We start from the raw sequence: 19,710 nt of genomic DNA, 5'->3' as shown, positions 1-19,710 counted from the left end.
TTAGAATAAAAAAGTCTCTGACACTATCAACCTCCTCCCAAGGCTAAGGTATGGGCACTCTGGAAAAGGCGCAGGTAGGTGGATTACAGCTCCTTCCTTGCACCATAGTCCATCGAGAAGCCATCCCTTCGACTTCTCTAATGGCAAATGCAGAATTTACATTTCGCTCTGTGCTTTCCAATTCCGTAGTCTCTTATCTCTTGGCCTTTCTGCCAGAAAGCATTTATCACTGTCACAGTGTAACACGAAAACAGAGCCATGCTTCTCAACTGGGAGAGATTTTTGCACCTCAGGGGACATTTGGCAATGTCTGGAGATGTTTCTGATGTCACAGCTGAGGGTCGAGGTGCTACTGGCATCTAGTGAATAGAGGTCAGAGCTGCTGCCTCTGTCTTACATCCTACAATGCCCAGGACACCCCTAGAACAAAGAGTTATCTGATCTAGCTGTCACTAGTGCTGAGGTTAAGAATCCCTGAGACAGAGAAAAAAGCTAAGAAGTCATTTAAAAAACCATGCAATCATAACACCAGCAAAAAGCCTCATGGCACTGTGAATAGGTGGGATCTACTCAAAACAAAAATGCATAAACTCTGGAACGTTTTCTTCTACACAGAGCCCTGAGTACTACACCTACATTGGGTTGAACGAAAGTGAATATGACCTTAGTTGGAGAAAAGATCCTTTCAAATCCAATTGACAATCTCAAGATGAGGTCATCCTAGGTCATCTAGCAGACCCTAAATCCAATGATGAGTGTCCTTATAACAGAAAGGTGAGGGAGGTATGAGTCAGTGTGACACACAGGGGAGGCCACATGAAGACAGAGACAGAGATCTGAGTGATGGACAGACAACGGAACAAATACCAGGAGCCACAAGGAGCTGGAGGGAGAGCAAAGATCCTCCCCTACAGCCTTTGGGAAAAGTGTGGCCCCTCTGACAATTCAGTTTCAGACTCTGGAATCCAGAATGTGAGAGAACCATATTCTATTGTTTTAAGGTCTATTGTTTACATTTGTGGTTGTTATAGCAGCCGAAGGAAACCACACATTACCCAAAGGATATGTTCAGATTTCACTTGTGTCCTTCCTAATGGAAAGAACTGCCTAGTTTAAATGTGACTTCCAAATGAATATTTTGAGATCTGTTTTTATAAGCCAAATACGTGTCTTATGATCTAAATGACTCCCTCAAGCAATGGTAACATTTATTTTAAACAGAAGAAAAACACACTTGGTACATGCATCAGACCTAACACTCTGAAGACAAATTCTCCTCTCAAAGGGCAGACAAACTTAAGGCAGCAAATCCCTAAGCATCATGAGTCTCAAAGTAAGTGTACACTGGCACTCAGATGTGTTATGTAAAGTTAAATGTGAGCAGCGGACAGAAGTACAATCATTTTAACCAAGCCCTTAGGACTATCTTTGTGACAAGTGATAAAAACTCAACTCCAGCTAGTTTAAGCCAAAGAGTAAAGTTTTTAAATATTTTCTAACTGGAAAATACATGAGGAGAAAACCAGATTCAAACACAGACTAACCCAGGGATTTAAAGTATGCTATAAAAATTCAAGAGTGTTGATTCTAATTATTATATGGCAAGAAGTTTTAAAACTGGGTTTTAACATGTGGCCCTTTTTTCCTTCATGGATCTATTTAAATTGATAAGCCTTTGCGGAATACAGCCTCTGTTGGGCCTTATTCCTGAGCAGATACCACATGGTGACAAGATGGCTACAAGTAACCTGCAATTGACGTCATCCTCCGAGTTCAAAATTACAAAGAGGTCAGACCTGTTTCTCTCAGTGCATATTGCAAAGTCCTTAAAGGCTACGAATTAACTGCATTTGGATCACTTACAGAACCCTGAGCAAGAAGATCAGATATTCTAATTAGACTTCCTGGGTCACTGGCCTCCTGGCCATGGGTATTAGTTTCCTGACATTGCTGTAATAAAATTGTCATAATCGTGTTGACTTAAATCAGGAGAATTTATTTCTTCACAGTTCTGGAGGCCAGAAGTCGGAAATTGGTGTCACTGGAACGAACCCAAGGTGTCGGCACAGACACACTGCCTCCAGAGGAGAACTCATCCTCACCTCCTCCAGCTTCTGGGGGCTGCTCTCTTCCATGGCCTGTGGCTGCATCACTCCAATCTTCAAGGCAAGCTTCTTCCAATGCCTCCCTGTTCCATCTTCACATGGGTTTCCCCTCTTTGTCTATATCTCAAATCTCCCTCCACCTCCCTCTTGTGAGGACATATATGATTACATTTGGGGCCCACTCATAATATCATCCAAGTTACCCTCCCATCTCAAGAGTCTTAATTAACTTCAACATGTTGTTGCTGTATAAGGTGACATTCACAGGATCCAGGGAATTAGAACATGGACATCATTTGCGGGCGCAAATTCTCAACCTACTATACCATGTCACTGGCAATACTTCCAGAATCATTGGGAATAAGGTCCTGGTAGTCCCAGAAAGAGCGTAAACAAGCAAGACAACGATGAAGCCCCTAACAGGCTAAAGCAGGGCCTCTCTCGGTTGACCCTGCTGCTGTTGGTTCTCTAGCTACAATGAAGTCAAGACACAACTGAACTACCACCTAAGCCAAACGGATTCTCATACCTGCATTACCCTCACGGTGGAACCAGAAACTGACAGCGTGGGAAGAGCGTGTTTCATTTCATGCTCACATTCATTTATGCTCAGCGACCTGACTCACCCATGGCTGTTTCTCAGAGCAGATTCACCCTGATTGTCAAGGTGGATCCCAGGTTGGAGGCCTCCAAGTTGCCATGACACTAACATTCACCACAGTGAGACAAAGCCAGTGCTTTAGAAATTCAGAGAACCTGATGCTCTAAAGTTGAGAACTCTGGAGTTCAAATGCTAGCCTGGCAGAGAACGGGGTAATGGTGGAAAACACATGTATCCATTCCTTCAGCATTTCTTCCCTGACTCCGACTGTGCCACACTGGGGAGCAAAGAGAGGGACCCTGTAACACACTCCAACTATTACATGGCAAGAAGTTTTGAAACCAGGTTTTAACATTTAGCTCTTTTTTCTCTTCATGAATTTATTTAAATTGATTGGCCTTTGTGGATACTAAAAATAATGCAGCCAATTTAGCAAATTATGATAAAGGAAAATCTATACCACCCACCACATGAAGATGACATTAGCTAATTCACTTACTTCAAATACTAGATTTAACTTTACATATTTTTTTAAAAAGAGAGAGAACTTGAGGTAAAATGGAAGGACTACCTGAAATTCATATTTCTTCATCAGATATATAAACCCCTAAAATGTTCCTAAAAGTTACCACTTAATTTTTTTAAAGTATTAAATATGTAGAAGATTGTAAATATGTACAAGGTGAGATCATTAATGTTGCTTTTTATTTTTAAACACGTCTCTTTATAAACAAGGTTATATTTCCAGTTAGTAAAACTTAGATCAGCTATTTAAGAAGAATCAAAATAAACAAAATACAATCCTTGATGATTACAAAGTTTGACACATCTTTTACAAAATATTTTGAGAAGGAACAAATGTTGAAGTGTAAATGTGCTTTTAGCATGACTCTCAACAAAATACTGAAGGGAGAAGATGAGTATTGATCCAGCAAAATATCCATTAATGAAAGATAAATCACTTGTTACAGAAAAACAAATAAACATCATGAAAAATTGATTGTATGTTTAACTATAATACATCCTAAGGAATTACACACATTGAAAATTATGGTCCTTATGTTCCACCCAAAGTTGGTGCTTTTGCTTTCTCATACTCAAAATTATCTCACATTTGTTTTATATTATAAGTACCATTTTCTTATATGATTATTATTATTATTATTTTATCCTCACCCGAGGACATTTTTCCTTTTTTTTTAATCCTCACTGGAGGACATTTTTCCATTTTTTGCTCAGGTAGAGTGGGAGGGAGAGAGAGGAACAGAGAGAGAGAGAGAGAGAAACATCGTCGTGAAAGGGACACATCGAGTGGCTGCCACCCACACGACCCCAACCAGGGCCGGGGACAAACTGCAACCGAGGTACATGCCCTTAGCAGGAATCGAACCCGGGTCTCTCTGGACCGCAGGCCGACGCTGTAAACCGCTGAGCCAAACCAGCCAGGGCTATATGATTATTATTTATCTTTGTTTTCATATAGATTTTCTACTTTTCCTTTTGATCATATTAATCTTTTTTTTTTTAATCCTTACCCGAGGACAGTTTTTTGCATTTATCTTCAGATTGAGCAGGAGGGAGAGAAGGGGGAAGAGAGAGAAAGAAACATCAATGTGAGAGAGACACATCGACCAATCGCCACCCACATGACCCCAACCCGGGCCAGGGACAAACCGCAACCGAAGTATGTACCCTTAGCGGAAACCGAACCCGGGTCTCTCTGGTCCATGGTCCGATGCTCTAACTACTGAGCTAAACTGGACAGGGCTGATCATATTAATCTTTATATAATTAACCACTTTCCAGTTGTTAGCTTTGTGAGTTGGATGAAAATATCCACTTTCTTCTTATAGGCATTTTTAAGAAAACTTCTAATTTCCTTTTGCATATATAGGACTTCATATTTTTATTTCCACAATTCTTATTTGTTTATTTTCCATGGCATCCTTCTCATGCTTTATGAAAACAATATCACCTTTATATTATTTTTTAAATTATACAGGCACTTAATTAATAAAGAAATCTACAAAACTTAAAGCAGATTAAGATAAAGTATGCCCTCTACATTGTACCATATATTTTGTTTGTTCAAAGTAAGAACTTTCAACTCTTTGGTCAATTTTGTCATTTATCTCTGAATCTCAGAACAATATGGTTTTACTGTTATTTCTTGATTTTTTTTTCAATTAAAAATATAATTCACTGGCTCTTTTCAAACCTATCCTTCTCCCATATTAACACAGACAGATACATTCTTCTGTCCCCATTTTCCCAATATTGATTTATCCTAATTCTGCTTGCATATTCAGGGTTTAAATATTCATGACTATGTCAATACTATTCAAAAATGCACCATAAAATAAGAAACATTTCTCAAAACCAGTTTTGTTTTTCTTGGAGTTAATAACAGTCTTGTCTTAGCACATCAGGCTGATATAACAAAATACCGTAAGCTGCATGGCTTATTAAGAACAGAAATTTATTTCTCATAGTTATGGAAGCTCAAAAGTCCAAGATCAGGGTGCTGATAGATTTGGTGTGTAGTGAGGGCGGCGTCCTGGTTCGTAGGTGCTGGTCTGTTGGTTGTGATCACACATGGTAGAAGGGCTAAGGAATCTCTCTGAGGTCTCTTTTATAAGGGTAATAATTTCTTGCACCTACTAGAACCTTACCTCTCAACACCATCACAATGGGGTTTTAGTTCAAACCTAAAAATTTGGGGGGGATGCAAACATTCAGTCTATACCAGGACCCTTATTTGTTTCCCTATGTACTTATTGCTATGATGTCTCCCAACACCCAACTATAAATTCCATTTCCTCCGAATACATACAAATACCTAAGGTACTCCCCATTGTTGTTATGTTCCTGAAAAGACATCTTCTGAAACTGTTTCATCTACTCCAGCCTGCTCCTGAGGCCCCCAGCACGACGATTCGTACCCCCAGCCCTCCTCCTGGGCATACTTTTCTCCCTGCCTCTTGGTTGGCGCCTCTGTATCAAGCCTAGTGTATGAATCACATACTGGTCACATATATTCCTTCACTTCCATCACTTAATCTTTATTGAAATTTCTGGGAAACTCAACTTTATTTTCTAATTTTCCACTGACATTGTCATTTTTACAATCACATATTTTGACAATAATCTTATAAAGGTTTTTAAAATTTATTTTCTGGTTTCAGAAGATGTTAATAACTTCTTGTCTTGATTTCCTCTAAGCTTCTCATTCAATTTGCTTCCATGTCTATTTTACATAATGGGGACTATAAACCAGAGCGGGTACATGAACTGCCTTCGGGACAAGCAGTCATCAAGCCTGTTGCCCTGGACGTGACTTTCTGTGGTGCAGTGACTACTAATGCCAATACCCTCAAGACTCGCACTGTAGGCTGGTCAGATACCTTCATAAAAGTGTATTCTAAAAGACTACACAAAATATGGGTGAGCATAAACACTGCATACTGGAGGAGACAAGCTGGGATCCGAACATAGACTTACACTGAATTTCCCTGCTATTTGATTTAAAAGTGAATTCTAAGCTATTTCTGGGTACTCTAGTGCAATGTGCCTCCAGGTTTTTCATATTCCAAAAATTAAAACGCTATTTTCTTTCAAGATGATGCAGCACAAAGTGAGGGAGAAGATCTGGGTATCTAGGCACCTGCCTCTCTTTCATTGCCTCCTGGTTCCTGCAGCTGCTGTTGGAAAACCAGCTGTAAATCTTATTTTTACTCCAACAAAGTTTAAGTGTCTTTTTCTCCACAATCTGGTTAATTTTTAAGATAGTTCTCTTTGTCATTGGTTTTCGGCAATTTGGTTGTACTATGTCTAGTTGTGGTTTTACATTATTCTTTTGGGGGTTTGATGAAACTCTTAATGTGATGATTAATGTCTTTAATTGCCTATTTTTAAAGATTTTTAATTGCTTTTTGGAGAGAGAGGAAGGGAGAGGGAGAGAAAGAAAAATCAATGTGATAGCAAAACATTGATTGGCTGCCTCCTGCGCACCCCCTACCAGGAATCGAACAATACAACCAGCAACCTTTTGGTGTATAGGATGATGCTCAACCAACTAAGCCACACCAGCCAGGTCCTTTGTTTTTGAAAGGTCTCAGCAATAAAACTATGAATATAGCTACTGCTTTGTTTTGTCTCATCTCCTTTTGAGACTCAAATTATACAGGTATAGAGTTTTGAATGTCTTTTATATACCTTACTTTTAACATCTGTTCCCCTAATTCCTCTCTGTACATGAGTTAAGATATTTCCCAGGCTGTCTTCCAGTTTACGATGTTAACTGGATCATCCATAGGTTTAATTTCATTGCCTATTTTTATCTAATACATCTGTCACAAGGTATTTCCTTTTCACATATCTAGACTATGTTATTGCATGCTGACAACTATGGACACAAAAACTGTGGCAATTCCAAATTTTGCTACTTCCACCAAAAGGTCTTCCTTCAGAGAGAGTTCCTCTGTTGAGCAAATTTGGGTGGATGAGAGGGGTGAAGACAGGAACTAAGCTGAGTCAGGGCTGAAATGCAGTCTGGAGAGATTCAATATACTTCTAATTCATCTTTGTTTCTAGGACATGTCTTCCAGGGTTTTCAATCAGGAACCTGGGGGGTATATAGCTCCTCGGTCCTTTGAGTCTGTGGGAGATCGATTCTACTCTGTATTGGCTTAGATCTTTAACTGCATGACCCACACATCATCAAAGACTGGAAAACATCTTTGGGGAGAAGATCAGCCATGTGTTTGAAGCCCATTACATCTTTAATTTGTGACTAGACCCTTGTTTGACAGCCAGAATCTCTGCTCCCTTTGTTGTCTCTGAGCAGCAGCCATCACTAGAGGCTCAGACCCTAGCTACACCCAAAGCAGTTTATCTTCTCTCAAATCTCACTTGCTCATGAGGACTTAGGATATATAAAAACTGCCTTCTGTCCTCAAAATGTCTGAGGAGAAGGCTGAGGTAATCAGGAGTGTGTGTTCAATCTTCCATTTTTTATAAAAAACCTACAGTGTTTTATTAAATCTCATTAAATGCAATATTTAAAATTTCTTTACTGCTATACTGTAGTCCTTCAAATATTACTGTTTCACCTCAAGTAATTAGCTTTGTTTGTTATCTAGCAATGAACAGCATTTTTTGGAATCTTTTTTTCTGTTCTTGTGTATTTCCAAATATTCAAATAAAGAGTGCTTTCTATTCTTCAAAGAAGTAAGTGTTTAAATCAGGATATATATATCTATATATATATATATAGATATATATATCTATATATATATTCCATTTCTAGTATTCATTATGTTTTTCTTTTTATCTATCTTTATTCTCATGTAAATGCTGTTTTTGATATAGGTATAATCCGTATGTGAATTCTCTTCACCTTACTGAACCAGAAACTAATAGCTATCCTTTAAGACTACTTTTTCTTTTAAATACGTTTTTAATGATTTCTGTAGAGAGAGAAAGGGAGAAAGAGATAGAAATATCAATTGGGTGCCTCCCACATGCCCCACCCCCCACTAGAATTGAACCCGGACCTCTTAGTCCATGGGATGACCTCAATTGACTGAGCTACACTGGCCAGGCTTTAAGGCTACTTTTGATTTCAAAGCTCCTTTATTCAAATGATTTAAAACTTTACAGCAAATAACTTTGAGAGGTCTTTGGAATGCAGTTATTAACATGATTTCATACCTATTAAAGCCTATTTTCTTATTAAATAGACTACTTTTAATAGTAAGCATCTGAGTAGGCAACTTGCCTCTGCACTTTCTAGAGAACATGTAAACAATAATTAAGTATCCCCCAAAATTGAAAATGAAATTGAAATTCAAGAATTAAACTGTGCCCTGGCCAGTTTGGCTCAGTGGTAGAGCATTGGCCTGCGGACCAATGAATTGTGGGTTCAATTTCATCAAGGGCACGTACCTCGGTTGCGCTTCGGTCCCCGGCCCTGGCCAGGGTCATGTGGGGGCAACCAGTCGGCGTTTCCCTCTCACCTCAGTGTTTCTCTCTCTCTCTCTCTCCCTTCCCCTCCCTCTCTTTCCTTCCTACTCTATTTGAAGATAAATGGAAAACTATCCCTGAATGAGGATTAAAAAAAAAAAATTAAACTGTTCAGTCAACCCATATAAAATTATAGCAGAGACCATATCCTATCATTTGAAAGACTAGTAAGAACTAATGCAAACAGATTAAACACTATGACATAATGAAGAAGTAATAATATATAAACTCTACAAGATTAGCTACAAGAGAATAGCCAAAGGAGAGCTTTCTGGGCAAAGATTAAACAAGGGAATTGCCCATTACAGTTCCATCCACAGTTACTCTATCCAACTCATTCACAGTTACTGAATAAATTCAGAAAAACAAATGGCTTATATGTTAAAGAATCATCAAATCAAGAGTTTCAGTCCATTCATTCAAGAGAATGGTAGGCCAGTGTGACTCACATTCTTTTCATTTCTATTTCTCCCTTGCCGTTCATTTTCACTTGGTCTCGAGACTTCAGCTTCCAGAATACATAATCTCTTACCCAAACAAGAAATCCATTACTTATATTGGAAACAAAGGACTTTCCTGGTACACTGGTTTATCTGTGTCAGCATTTTGGAAGAGGTACACAAATAAGGAAAAGAAAGCAGGGCAGAGAATTCTAAGCATGCCCATCGTTCAACAGTTTTGTCAGGTTCTGGAACCACTTCTGAAATAGGAGAAATGCATTTTAGATAAATGAAATGGACCCCTCCATTTATCCAGCAGCCTGTGGTTGTCAGTCAGTGTTTGCTATTGTCTTACAGAAATTTCCTGACCTCGTTTCATGAAACCAAATGATATACATGACTGAGAAAAATATTCATGCATCTTCAATTTTTGAGCCTGCAAGTGAAGCATAAATTCAGAAATGGGTAGGTAGAATTATTAAAAACTAAGGCAGGTACAACACAATAGAATGCATTCAATAATCAAGCATGCATTACATTTTTTTTTTCAAAGACATAAAACGTTTTACTTCTTCAGTGCTTGGGAATAGTGAGGGTGTAGAACATCAGGATAAGCCTAAGTAAAATACTAAGTAACGCACACCGTAATGGGTGCTTCAGTGACCTCCACAGCTCTCTTTACAGAAGGATGTATCTTCCTCTAGTTGCTGTCTTTGCTGGTTGATACCAGCTCAAGCTGTGCCTTTCTCTGGAGAATTGCTCTTGTATGGTCAAGAGATTATGCCACTACACCTTCCAATCTCTAAAACCTTCAGTTAAAGACTGAAGGACAAGGGAAAAGTTGGGTATAAATCATTCCCCTTGACTCAAAATGAAACCCAGTGAGATTCTAGTCACACTCCAGAGTGCCCTTGACTTCAAGCTGATCCAGATGCAAGCAAACCCTTGCTTCCTTGCTCCCCCTGTTCTACCCACCACTCCTCACCTGCTGAGGACATGCTCTCAATAAAGCACAAACACAGGAATCGCTGTTTCAGACTTACAGAAAACTTGACCTAAAACCCAGATACAAATTACATTGTCAATTAACAATTATATTTACCATGAGCCAGTCACCAACCATAGTTGGGGTGGCAGTCGGCCACGATGCCATTATACGATGAGTATAATAAACAGCATATTGGTTAGAGATCAGAGGCTCTCCTCTGGAGCCCAACATACACAGGTCCAAAGCCCAGCTCTGCCACATACAGGCTGGGTGATCTTGGAAAAAGCACATGAGCTGCCCAAGCTTCAACTCCTCCTCTATAAAATACTGAAAAGAAAACCTACGCCTCAGTATAACTGAGAAAACAAAGATGAGATGATGCCTGTGAATAGCTGAGCACAGAGTAAGGGCACGGCAAATGCTGTCTGCTATTACTATGGTTGAGTCACCATCATTTCATGACAAATTAGGTCATTAGAGTTACATCAAATAAGCATATGCCAAGTTCCACTTATAGGGTAAGTTTTCCTTAAAGAAGGAGGAATCCAAGAGCATTTAAGCAATGAGAGGAGAAAGAATACGTGGAAGAATGGTGCATGTTAAGAATTTAATGCCATTAGGAACCTCAGGGATAATTCCCGACTCTCCTCTCCAAAGGCACCATGGAGAAAATTGAGGTCCAAAGAGGTTAAGTGGTTTGTTCAAAGTATCCCCACTTTGTTATTTACAGAAATGTTAGAAGCATGAATAAATCTGTTTGTGTGGAGTAGAAATTTTGAATGGCTGGAATGGCAAGGTAGGGGGAGCCTGGGGACAGAACAGGGAACAGTTAAGTGCATCCCTAGGGGCTAGTCTTGTTTTTCCTAGTACTGTCCCCCACAAAATGCTAATGAATGCCATTTTCTAAATATCTGAGTTTTCCATCTCTTCCTGGGTACACAGACAAACTACACTTCCCAGCCCCCTTGAACTTGGTTAGGCCATGTGACTAGGTTAAGGCCACTGGAATTTGGGCAGAAGGGAGGTATGCCACTCCTTGGCATGGCCCTTATAGATCTCTGCATGAGCCTACACTCTTTCCTCTGAGCTGCCTCTGGAGGCGTGGACTGAAGACGGAGAACTGTGAAGAACACCCAGGACCCCTGGATGGCAGCCTGGAACATAGCCCCAGACCCTGTGCACAGATTGCCACATAAGTGAGGACGAAAGCTTTTGTTTGAGCGCAGGGCTCTGTTTACAGCAGTTGGCACAGCTGATGAATGCTCTCAGAAATTAGCAAAACCTTCGTCCTCTTCTATATAAATGTATGTAAGCAACTTTATATCCTCCAGGAACTTATGAGAACAGGAAAGTAAATGTGACTGAATACATGGGAAGATAAAACAGCTCTTGTCAGGGAATTTTCACCAAGGAAGTAAATGTAGGAGACAAGAATATGGGGACAAACCATTACACTACCTTGGGCTCCCCACCAATGGGTCACGGTCCACTGGAGACCATGAAATTATTGCACAAGGAGTGAAAATGAACACATCAACCCAATATTACCTGAAAAAAAGCAGAAACAAAGAATTGTACCGCATCATATTGAGCTCATTCATCCATTCGGGAAACACTCATTGAGAACCTAGAGTGTACAAGGAACTGTACCAGGTGCCCGACTTTTCCTTAAATGGTCAAATGGTAGATATTTTAGGCTATGTGGGTCAGACAGTCTCTGTTATAACTGGTCAGCAATGCTGCTGAAGCAGCCACAGACAAAATATAAAGGAATGGATGTGTGTCTGTGTTCCAATAAACATTAACTATGATCACCAGTGGGCAATACGCAAAGAAAAGAGTGTTCCAGTAAAATTTCAACTGAGACGCACACCTTAGATTGCAGATCCTTAAAAGGTTTTAATAAAGATTATCTGTAAGATCCCTTCTACTTCTGCAACACTATTATTTGAAAAATATATTTGAAAAAGACAGAAATTAAATAAAATAAAGAATCATAATTTTTTAGGACAACAGGGGAGACCAGTCTCCCCTTGCTAATATAAACATAAAACTTGATTTTAAAAGTGAATTAACATGATTATTTCATTTGAATAGTTATTCTAAATTATTAATTAATACATCATTCTTTAAATTATACAGATGAATTCCAACTGAGAGGAGTTATATCATATTATTATGACCCATTAGAGAAAGTATTGGTATTATAAATTGATTCAATTTATTTTAAATTTAATTTCATATTAATAAAAGGAAGCAATATAAACTCAAGGTCCCCAGCAGCTTCTTTAGAAATGGCCACTAAGGATTTATACATGTGTTTAAATATATAATGAAATCTAAAGAGGAAAATTTCCTAAACACATCAGAAATCTTATAGATTTAATCAAGTGATATTAACACCACCAACCGGAAACGTGTTTCCTTCCAGATATGTAGAAGCTGAGGTTGCCACCACCTTACACAGGGTGTCTGAACCTTGGCCTTCTTCTCATTCAGAGCCTGGACATTCTCCATTGAGCAAGGAGAGATTTTACCAGTGCCACCCCCCCACCCCCGCGTCTCTACCCACTAGGAAGCCAGCAGCAGCCTTCACTACCCATGGTGATAACCAGATGATTCTAGTGGGTTAAAAAGCCCCTAGTTGAGAAACACTGGTTTAGAAATTAAAACTCAATACCCCAAACCCCAATTCAGGAAGCAAAGTTAACACCTATGTCAACTTCTCAGAGACTTCTCTACCGATACTGACCAGGTAGAGGTTTAACAGTTCCCCATTCAGAAGGCACAGAGAGGCAGGGGGCAAATGGAAACACAGATTTCAGTTTTGCTGCTTACTCTTGCAGTTGTGAGGAACAGGCTGTGAATTTCTTTTCCCTCGGTAACAAAACAATATACAAATGGATTGTGAGCGATTTCCCTGAAGAACATTGAAAGATAGCGAGGTTAAATGAGCTGCGGTCCCTGCTCTCAGGAGGCTGCTCGAGGAGCGCGTGTGCGGGGCCATGCGGGGCACAGTCCCAGATGGGCAAATGGGAAGCAGTCTGGAGACCAGCTGTATTTTTCAAAAAGCTTTGTTCTTGCAAAATAATCGCTGTGATCAAGGCAAGAAGAAAAGTGATACTGAAGAGTTGAATCTGTTATTATGACAAGTAGGAGAGACAAATAATGGTAAGCTGCCACGTCCTCTCTCTCGGTGCCTGGAAATGATCGGTTTCTAAGATGTGATGACTAAATTTCAGCACACGGTGAGCTGCGAGGGGATTTCCCTTATAAACGATATCACATTAATATTTCATTCTCTAGTCAGTCTAGTGGTTGATGAAAACCAGGTTTTATTTCTTTAAATTAAAAGCAACTCTTGGTCTTTCACTTTAGTGCATTAAAGTATGGCTGTTAATAAAACAAAAAGCACAGGATATATTCCAAACACAGCCATTTTACCTCATGGTATATTTATATGTGAATATTTTGCGGTGATACCAACAGAGCTAAATCAATGGATGATGTTTGCTTAGGGTAGTGGAGTAACTGTGTCCTAACCCAATCCTTGCGCCACTGGTGATACCTCACCTTTATGAGGAAGAGAAGGGCAACAAGACTTCTTTCTTCTTCATTTTGTTTTATGTTCCAGAACCATTTATCCCCCCACCCTCTTCCAAGGCTTCTGATTTGGGTTCTGTTGACTACAGCTCCAGATTGTTGACAACATCAGGCTTGCAATGGGCTTTCCCGTTCTGAAGCCACCCCACTGGAGCCCATTTTCCTCCCCAGTGGATTTCAGCCAGGCCCCACAGGCTGAGACACAAGGCGTGACCCTCTCGGGAAGAATAACGTGCCCAACTCCTCATGCCAGCCGCTCGTCTCCCCTCCTGCCCTCACCGCTGTGGCAGAAACGAGAGCCGCAGCCCTTCTTCGGCTCTGGCGAAATAGCAGGTTTTGGAATTGCCAAGTCGCCACGTGGGGACGACCTTGACCCGAGGAAGGGGAGAGGGAGAAGTTGCAGGAGGAGGTGCTCACCGAGCTCCTGCTGTGGCCAGGAACCCGGCTGGCCGCTCTATCGAAAGCCGCACGTTGAACTTGGGACAGTGACACTGTGGAGGGTCTCTGTGATCCTGTGAAAATCATTAAATCCAGTTTTGAAAAAAAAAAAAAAAAACATTATTCAACATCTGCTTTCTCAGTACTGATCCTGAAACAATGTTGAGTTGGGAAAAGAATTTGGGGAAGAGGAAAAGTGCGGAACAGTGTGGAGCCTACCAATGACTGTGATGTGAAAAAGGAGGGAATCAGGGTGGGAGATTACCTATATTGTTCCAGAACACCCCTGGGGTGAGACTGTTCACGGCTGTGTTTTAGGAAGCCAATTTCAGCAAGTATTTCTCATTGCTATAGTAGCCGGACTGTGTGACTTTCCTTCTCTTCATTTTAGGGACAAAGATATGAAATTTACCCACACTCTATTAATGGTAAGTTTAAAAAGATAAAGAATTAATGAACATGTCACTGAATACCAAGGGATGAAAACTTTCACAGACATTTGTTTAGAGTCTACCACCTGCCAGGTAAGCTAAGCCAGGGATCTGCTCTGATCTAATACTGAGGGGACCAAGAGAATGCCCCTCACAGCACACACTGTGATTTCAATGTGAGCAGTGGGTTCTACTCAGAAATAAAGGCCCAGAGGCTATAAAATGCAACAGAGGGTCATCAGTTGAAAGAGACACAGGATGGGTGACAACGAGGGCACAGCTAAAGTGCGACTCGGGAGAAGACATCTTTTTATAGACTGAGAAGAGGCTGGGATACAAGTGTTTGCAGCAGAAAGGACAGCAGAGCAAACTCTTCCAGGTGGGAAATAACTCCAGTTCAGGAAGCTGTACGCAGCTTACAGACAAGGCGGAAGTGTCCCAAGGTAGTGCAGATGATGAGGAGAGACAGGAACAATGCAAGCTGCCACCAGAAAGTGGACCCAGCTGTTGGGCAGAGAGGGACTAGATCAAATAAAGCTTGTCTGGTGTTTAACAAGGGCTATTGCTGGTTCTCAAATCTGATGCTTTCCATTTTTGCACACTGCTTTTTCTCCCTGGACTCAGTTTCCTTATTTTCCCACATTTAAGAAATGTTCTGTTTTTTGGAAAGAAAGAGAAGGAGAAAATCATTAGCCTGAAATATCCAAATCAATCCAGATGCCCCCTGGCAGAAAATAGCATTTCTCTAACTCAACTGAAGGCATCTCAGCCATAAATGCTTCTGTTACTCATGATCTCGAATGCCACTGTCCACCTGGGTCACACTTACCCACACTAAGCTTTCGAATGCTGGCTAGTCTGAATGGGAATAAGCTCTAAGAGTAAACACATACCAGAGTTTGAAGACTTAATACCAAAAAAAAAAAAAAAAAAAAATGAAGGGGAGTGTTCCTTGTAATGTAATGAGCAAGAGTTGAAATGATGGCTTTGATATAATGACTTAGGAAAAATATATTATTAAACGTAATTTTCCCTGTATTGTTGTACTTGCTTCAATGAGACCACCACCAAATAATCTTAAATTACCAATGAGGGCTCACATATGTTTCTGCTGGACAGAGCTGTTTCTAACACCAGTACAGTCCTTTCTTCATCAGTGTGTATTGAAAACAGTCATGTAAACTAAACGGAACTATTCATGGAATTCAACAAGGCAATTCCACAGAAGACATGTAAGAAACAAGCAGTCTGATGGGAAGAACCACCAGCTTGCTCTCTCCACAGAATAAACAGTAGGCTACCAAGCAGCACACACAACTGAAAATGTAGAAGGAGGGTCGTGTGCTTTGCACCAATGTTGTTAGAGCTGAGCAATGTCTGACACCTGTTTGAGGACTGTGTCGTCAAGGTGATTGTTCAGAAAACCCATCCACTTGCTTGGCTCTATGTCAAAGACTATAATCTCTGACTAGATGGTGATGCTCATGGGTTTTCCATACTTCAATCATGGTTCAGTTCTATCAAGAACCTAAACCTGACTTTGACCACCGGGCAGTTGTGACAAGGGGAAGGAAGGATAGGAAAAGCAGTTTCCCTCCCCCCACAATAATATCATACATGGGCTGATGGCAAATACATCTCTCAATTTTTTGCATGTATTTATTTTGAAATAACATCAAGAAAAACATAAGAAAAAGGCAATGAACTCTTTTAAACTACTCACTCAGACTTATAGATTTTCCTTGTTAAAATTCTTTTTATTTTTATTTTTTTATTTTTTGCATTTATCTTCAGATAGGGTGGAAGGGAAAGGGGAGGAGAGAGAAAGAGAAACATTGATGTGAGAGAGACACATCGACTGGTTGCCACCCACACGACCCCATCCAGGACTGGGGACAAATTGCAACTGAGGTACATGCTCTTAGCAGGAACTGAACCCGGGACTCTCTGGTTTGCGGGCCGACGCTCTAACATCTGAGCCGAACTGGCCAGGACTCTTTTTATGTTTTAATTATACTTTACATTCAACGTTAGTTTGAATCAGTCTCCCTATTAACTTTTTATCACATTTGTTTTATCATTCTTCCTGCATGACTGTGTGTATATATTGCATTTTATACATACGCACAATGTAATTTTCAAAATCATTACAAAATAAGTTGCATAAATTATATTCTTTACCCCTATTTATTGTAGTAGGTTCTATGAAAGAACAAGGACATTCTCCTATATAACCACATTACAGCTATCCAAATCAGTAAATGAATATAATACATTTCTACTATTTTATCTACAGGCCTTAAAATTTAACCAGTTTTTCCAATAGTATTCTTTATAGCACAAACATGACCTGTTCCAAGATGCAGTTTGGATCAAGTATTTCAATGGATCATCATGTCAATTCTTTCTCTTTTATGATAGAATAGGTCATCATTTTGTTCCAGCTTTTCATGACTTGACTTTTGAAAAGTAGCGGGAAGTTGTTTTGTAGAATGCCCTCAGTTTTTGTTTGTGTGACGGTTCCTAATGGTGAGGAATATTATGGAAATCTTACTGTCCTTGTGCACTGATTCAGGGGTGGTTATGCTGAGATTGACCAGGATCTTCACCATCAAGTCACATGGTTTGCTCTTATAATTAGTCAGTATTTTATAGGTAAATACTTTGAAAATATATAAACATCCTGGTCCTCATCAAACTCTCACCCGTAACTGTCAGCATTCATTTCGGCATTTTACAGTAAGGAACAGCAGCCCCTTCGCCTCAATAGTTTGTTCATCTGTTTTTTATGTTAGCATATACTCATGGATTCTTAGTTTATTCAATATCTTATCATCTGATAATATCATTATTTATTTGAACAATCAAATTGTCCCAGATTTCTTCAGTGAGCCCTTTCCAAGCTGGCTCCTAGCTCCTTTTGACATGCCTCACCGTTCTTTAAATATTGCCTTAATTTCTGGAACAACAAAATCTTCCTGGCTTAGCTGGGACTTTGGTTACCCAAGCCCTAGAATCAGCTACTTTTATAAGAAACCTTGGTTTATGTCAGTGGAGAATAGAATTTGGAAAGCCAGTGCTGTGTCCTGTGTGCTCATTGCTTTAAACCAGTGGTTCTTAACCTGTGGGTCGTGACCCCTCTGGGGGTTGAATGACCCTTTCACAGGGGTCGTCTAAGACCATCAGAAAACACATATTACGGATGGTCTTAGGAACCGAGACACCGCCCCTCTGTCTCCAGGTGGGTCCGCCCACATGCAGATATGCCCACATACAACATGAGGAACTGTATTAAAGGGTCGCGGCATTAGGAAGGTTGGGAACCACTGCAAGAGAGCCAGGAAATTAGGAAATCAATGAATACACTTGTACACAAAGGCATCAACACATTCTACTTTTTAAACACACACACAATATGCGAGATAATATACTATACTATGAGAATCACAATGAGCATAATATATAGTTTCCATCTGTTGAAAGGTCTATATTTTAGATTCTATATTTAAAGGGTATTTCAAAATTGAAGTTTAAAGTGATACTTTGCTTAAACTGCTGATCGTTCTGAGTCATTTACTAATACATTATAATTTTGTCCACAAATCAATTTACCTTAGTTACATACTAAATTGCAGTGGAAAGATAATTCATTGCCCAGTGTGATGAAATAATTAGGATGATTATATATTATTTATTATTATTCCATTTAAAAAACATAAGCAATTAACATTTGTCCAGAAAGCAGTGTGCCTCATTTCTCGTGCATGCCTTACTTTATTTAACTTGAGCAGTGACAGTGTAGAAAAGGTAGTGTTTTGTGGCCATTCCACGGGTGAAGAAACCCACCAGTGCTGGGAGTCATGGGGCTAGACCAGCAAATCTACCGTCTTCACACAGCCCTTGCTTTTTACCAACATTAGCTTTCCTGTGTCCCTGGTAAATAAAAGATCCAATGTTCATTAACACCAGCATCACAAAGAAAATAAACTTCTCTCCAATCACTTCTTAGAACTCCAGGACAAGAGGGTAGCATTAAAAGTGATTGAAGAACATTTTCCAAATCACACACAGCCCCAGAATTCTGGCATGTCCACAGGGAGTTCTAGAACCTCAGTGAAGGAGATATTTGTGCCATAACCATCTTTTCCAAAGAGACCCTGGTTATCAGACCCTTCTCAAAGAATGGAGGCAGCCCGCCATGTGGCTCAGTGGACTGAGCATGGTCCCATGGACTGAGAGGTCCTGGTTCAATTCCCTCTCAGGGCCCAGGTCGTGGCTTGATTCCCAGCAGGGCATGAGCAGGAGGCAGCCAATGGATGTTTCTCTCTCACATTGATGTTTCTATCTCTCTCTCCCCTTTCCTTTCTCTCTAAAAAAAAAAAAAAAAAAAAATCAATAAAAAAAATTTAATAAATAAATAAAAGACTGGAGAGCAAAGTGGGCCTTTGCAGTTCAGCTCTGCCAATGAAATAAATACTCCATTCAGACATGAGTCTCAGGCTCCTTCTCCAAACAATCAACACAGACATAGATAAACTGCATTTTTATCTATCATCACTTATTCTTCACTAGATGTATTTTTAACACATATATTCATATTCATTTTACTATAAAGAGGAAACAATGATTTTCTATGGGGGTTGACTTTTATAAGACTATGATGGCTGGAAGCATCGATGTAAATAATCAATAAATTATAACTGGGCCAAAACAGGACGCTCCCAGACACTGAGGACATATCCTTTGAATTATCTGTCGTTTGAAGAAGAGAAAGTCAGGTGATGCCATTGAAAGGAAGAGCGACTGCCCAGCAGGAGAAAGGAGCCCCTGCGAATTACAGCAGGTGGTGACTGATACCAAACAGGGCAGCCAGGAGTCCTGTGGCCTGACCTCCTGAAGCAATGAAGCCCTGTGCAGCCTGGATTAATACCTTTACGTACATCTGTCTTCATGTCCTCCCACAGTGAGCTAATTGGGATGGAAAATGAAAGCTTGAGAAAAATAAATTGCACCTACCTGGATCAGAGACAAATCCTCAAGCTGTAATCTGAAGAGGTAGTTTCTACAAAATATAAAAAGA

The 19,710-nt window shown here is 40.0% G+C and overlaps 1 protein-coding gene across 1 annotated transcript in view; it reads right to left on the bottom strand.

The window, feature by feature from the left end:
• SEMA5A (semaphorin 5A) overlaps nt 1–19,710 on the bottom strand; it is a 428,940-nt gene that overhangs the window by 191,876 nt on the left and 217,354 nt on the right. The window contains exon 5 of the mRNA XM_036280207.1: nt 19,647–19,692. Within this exon, the coding sequence (XP_036136100.1) occupies nt 19,647–19,692 (46 nt within the window). The remainder of the gene's footprint in view (nt 1–19,646; nt 19,693–19,710) is intronic.

Source organism: Molossus molossus, unplaced genomic scaffold (assembly GCF_014108415.1).
Source record: "Molossus molossus isolate mMolMol1 unplaced genomic scaffold, mMolMol1.p scaffold_m16_p_3, whole genome shotgun sequence".
Taxonomy (NCBI): Eukaryota; Metazoa; Chordata; class Mammalia; order Chiroptera; family Molossidae; genus Molossus; species Molossus molossus.
Note: the sequence above shows the minus strand (reverse complement) of the source record. Positions and strands in the feature narration are given on the sequence as shown.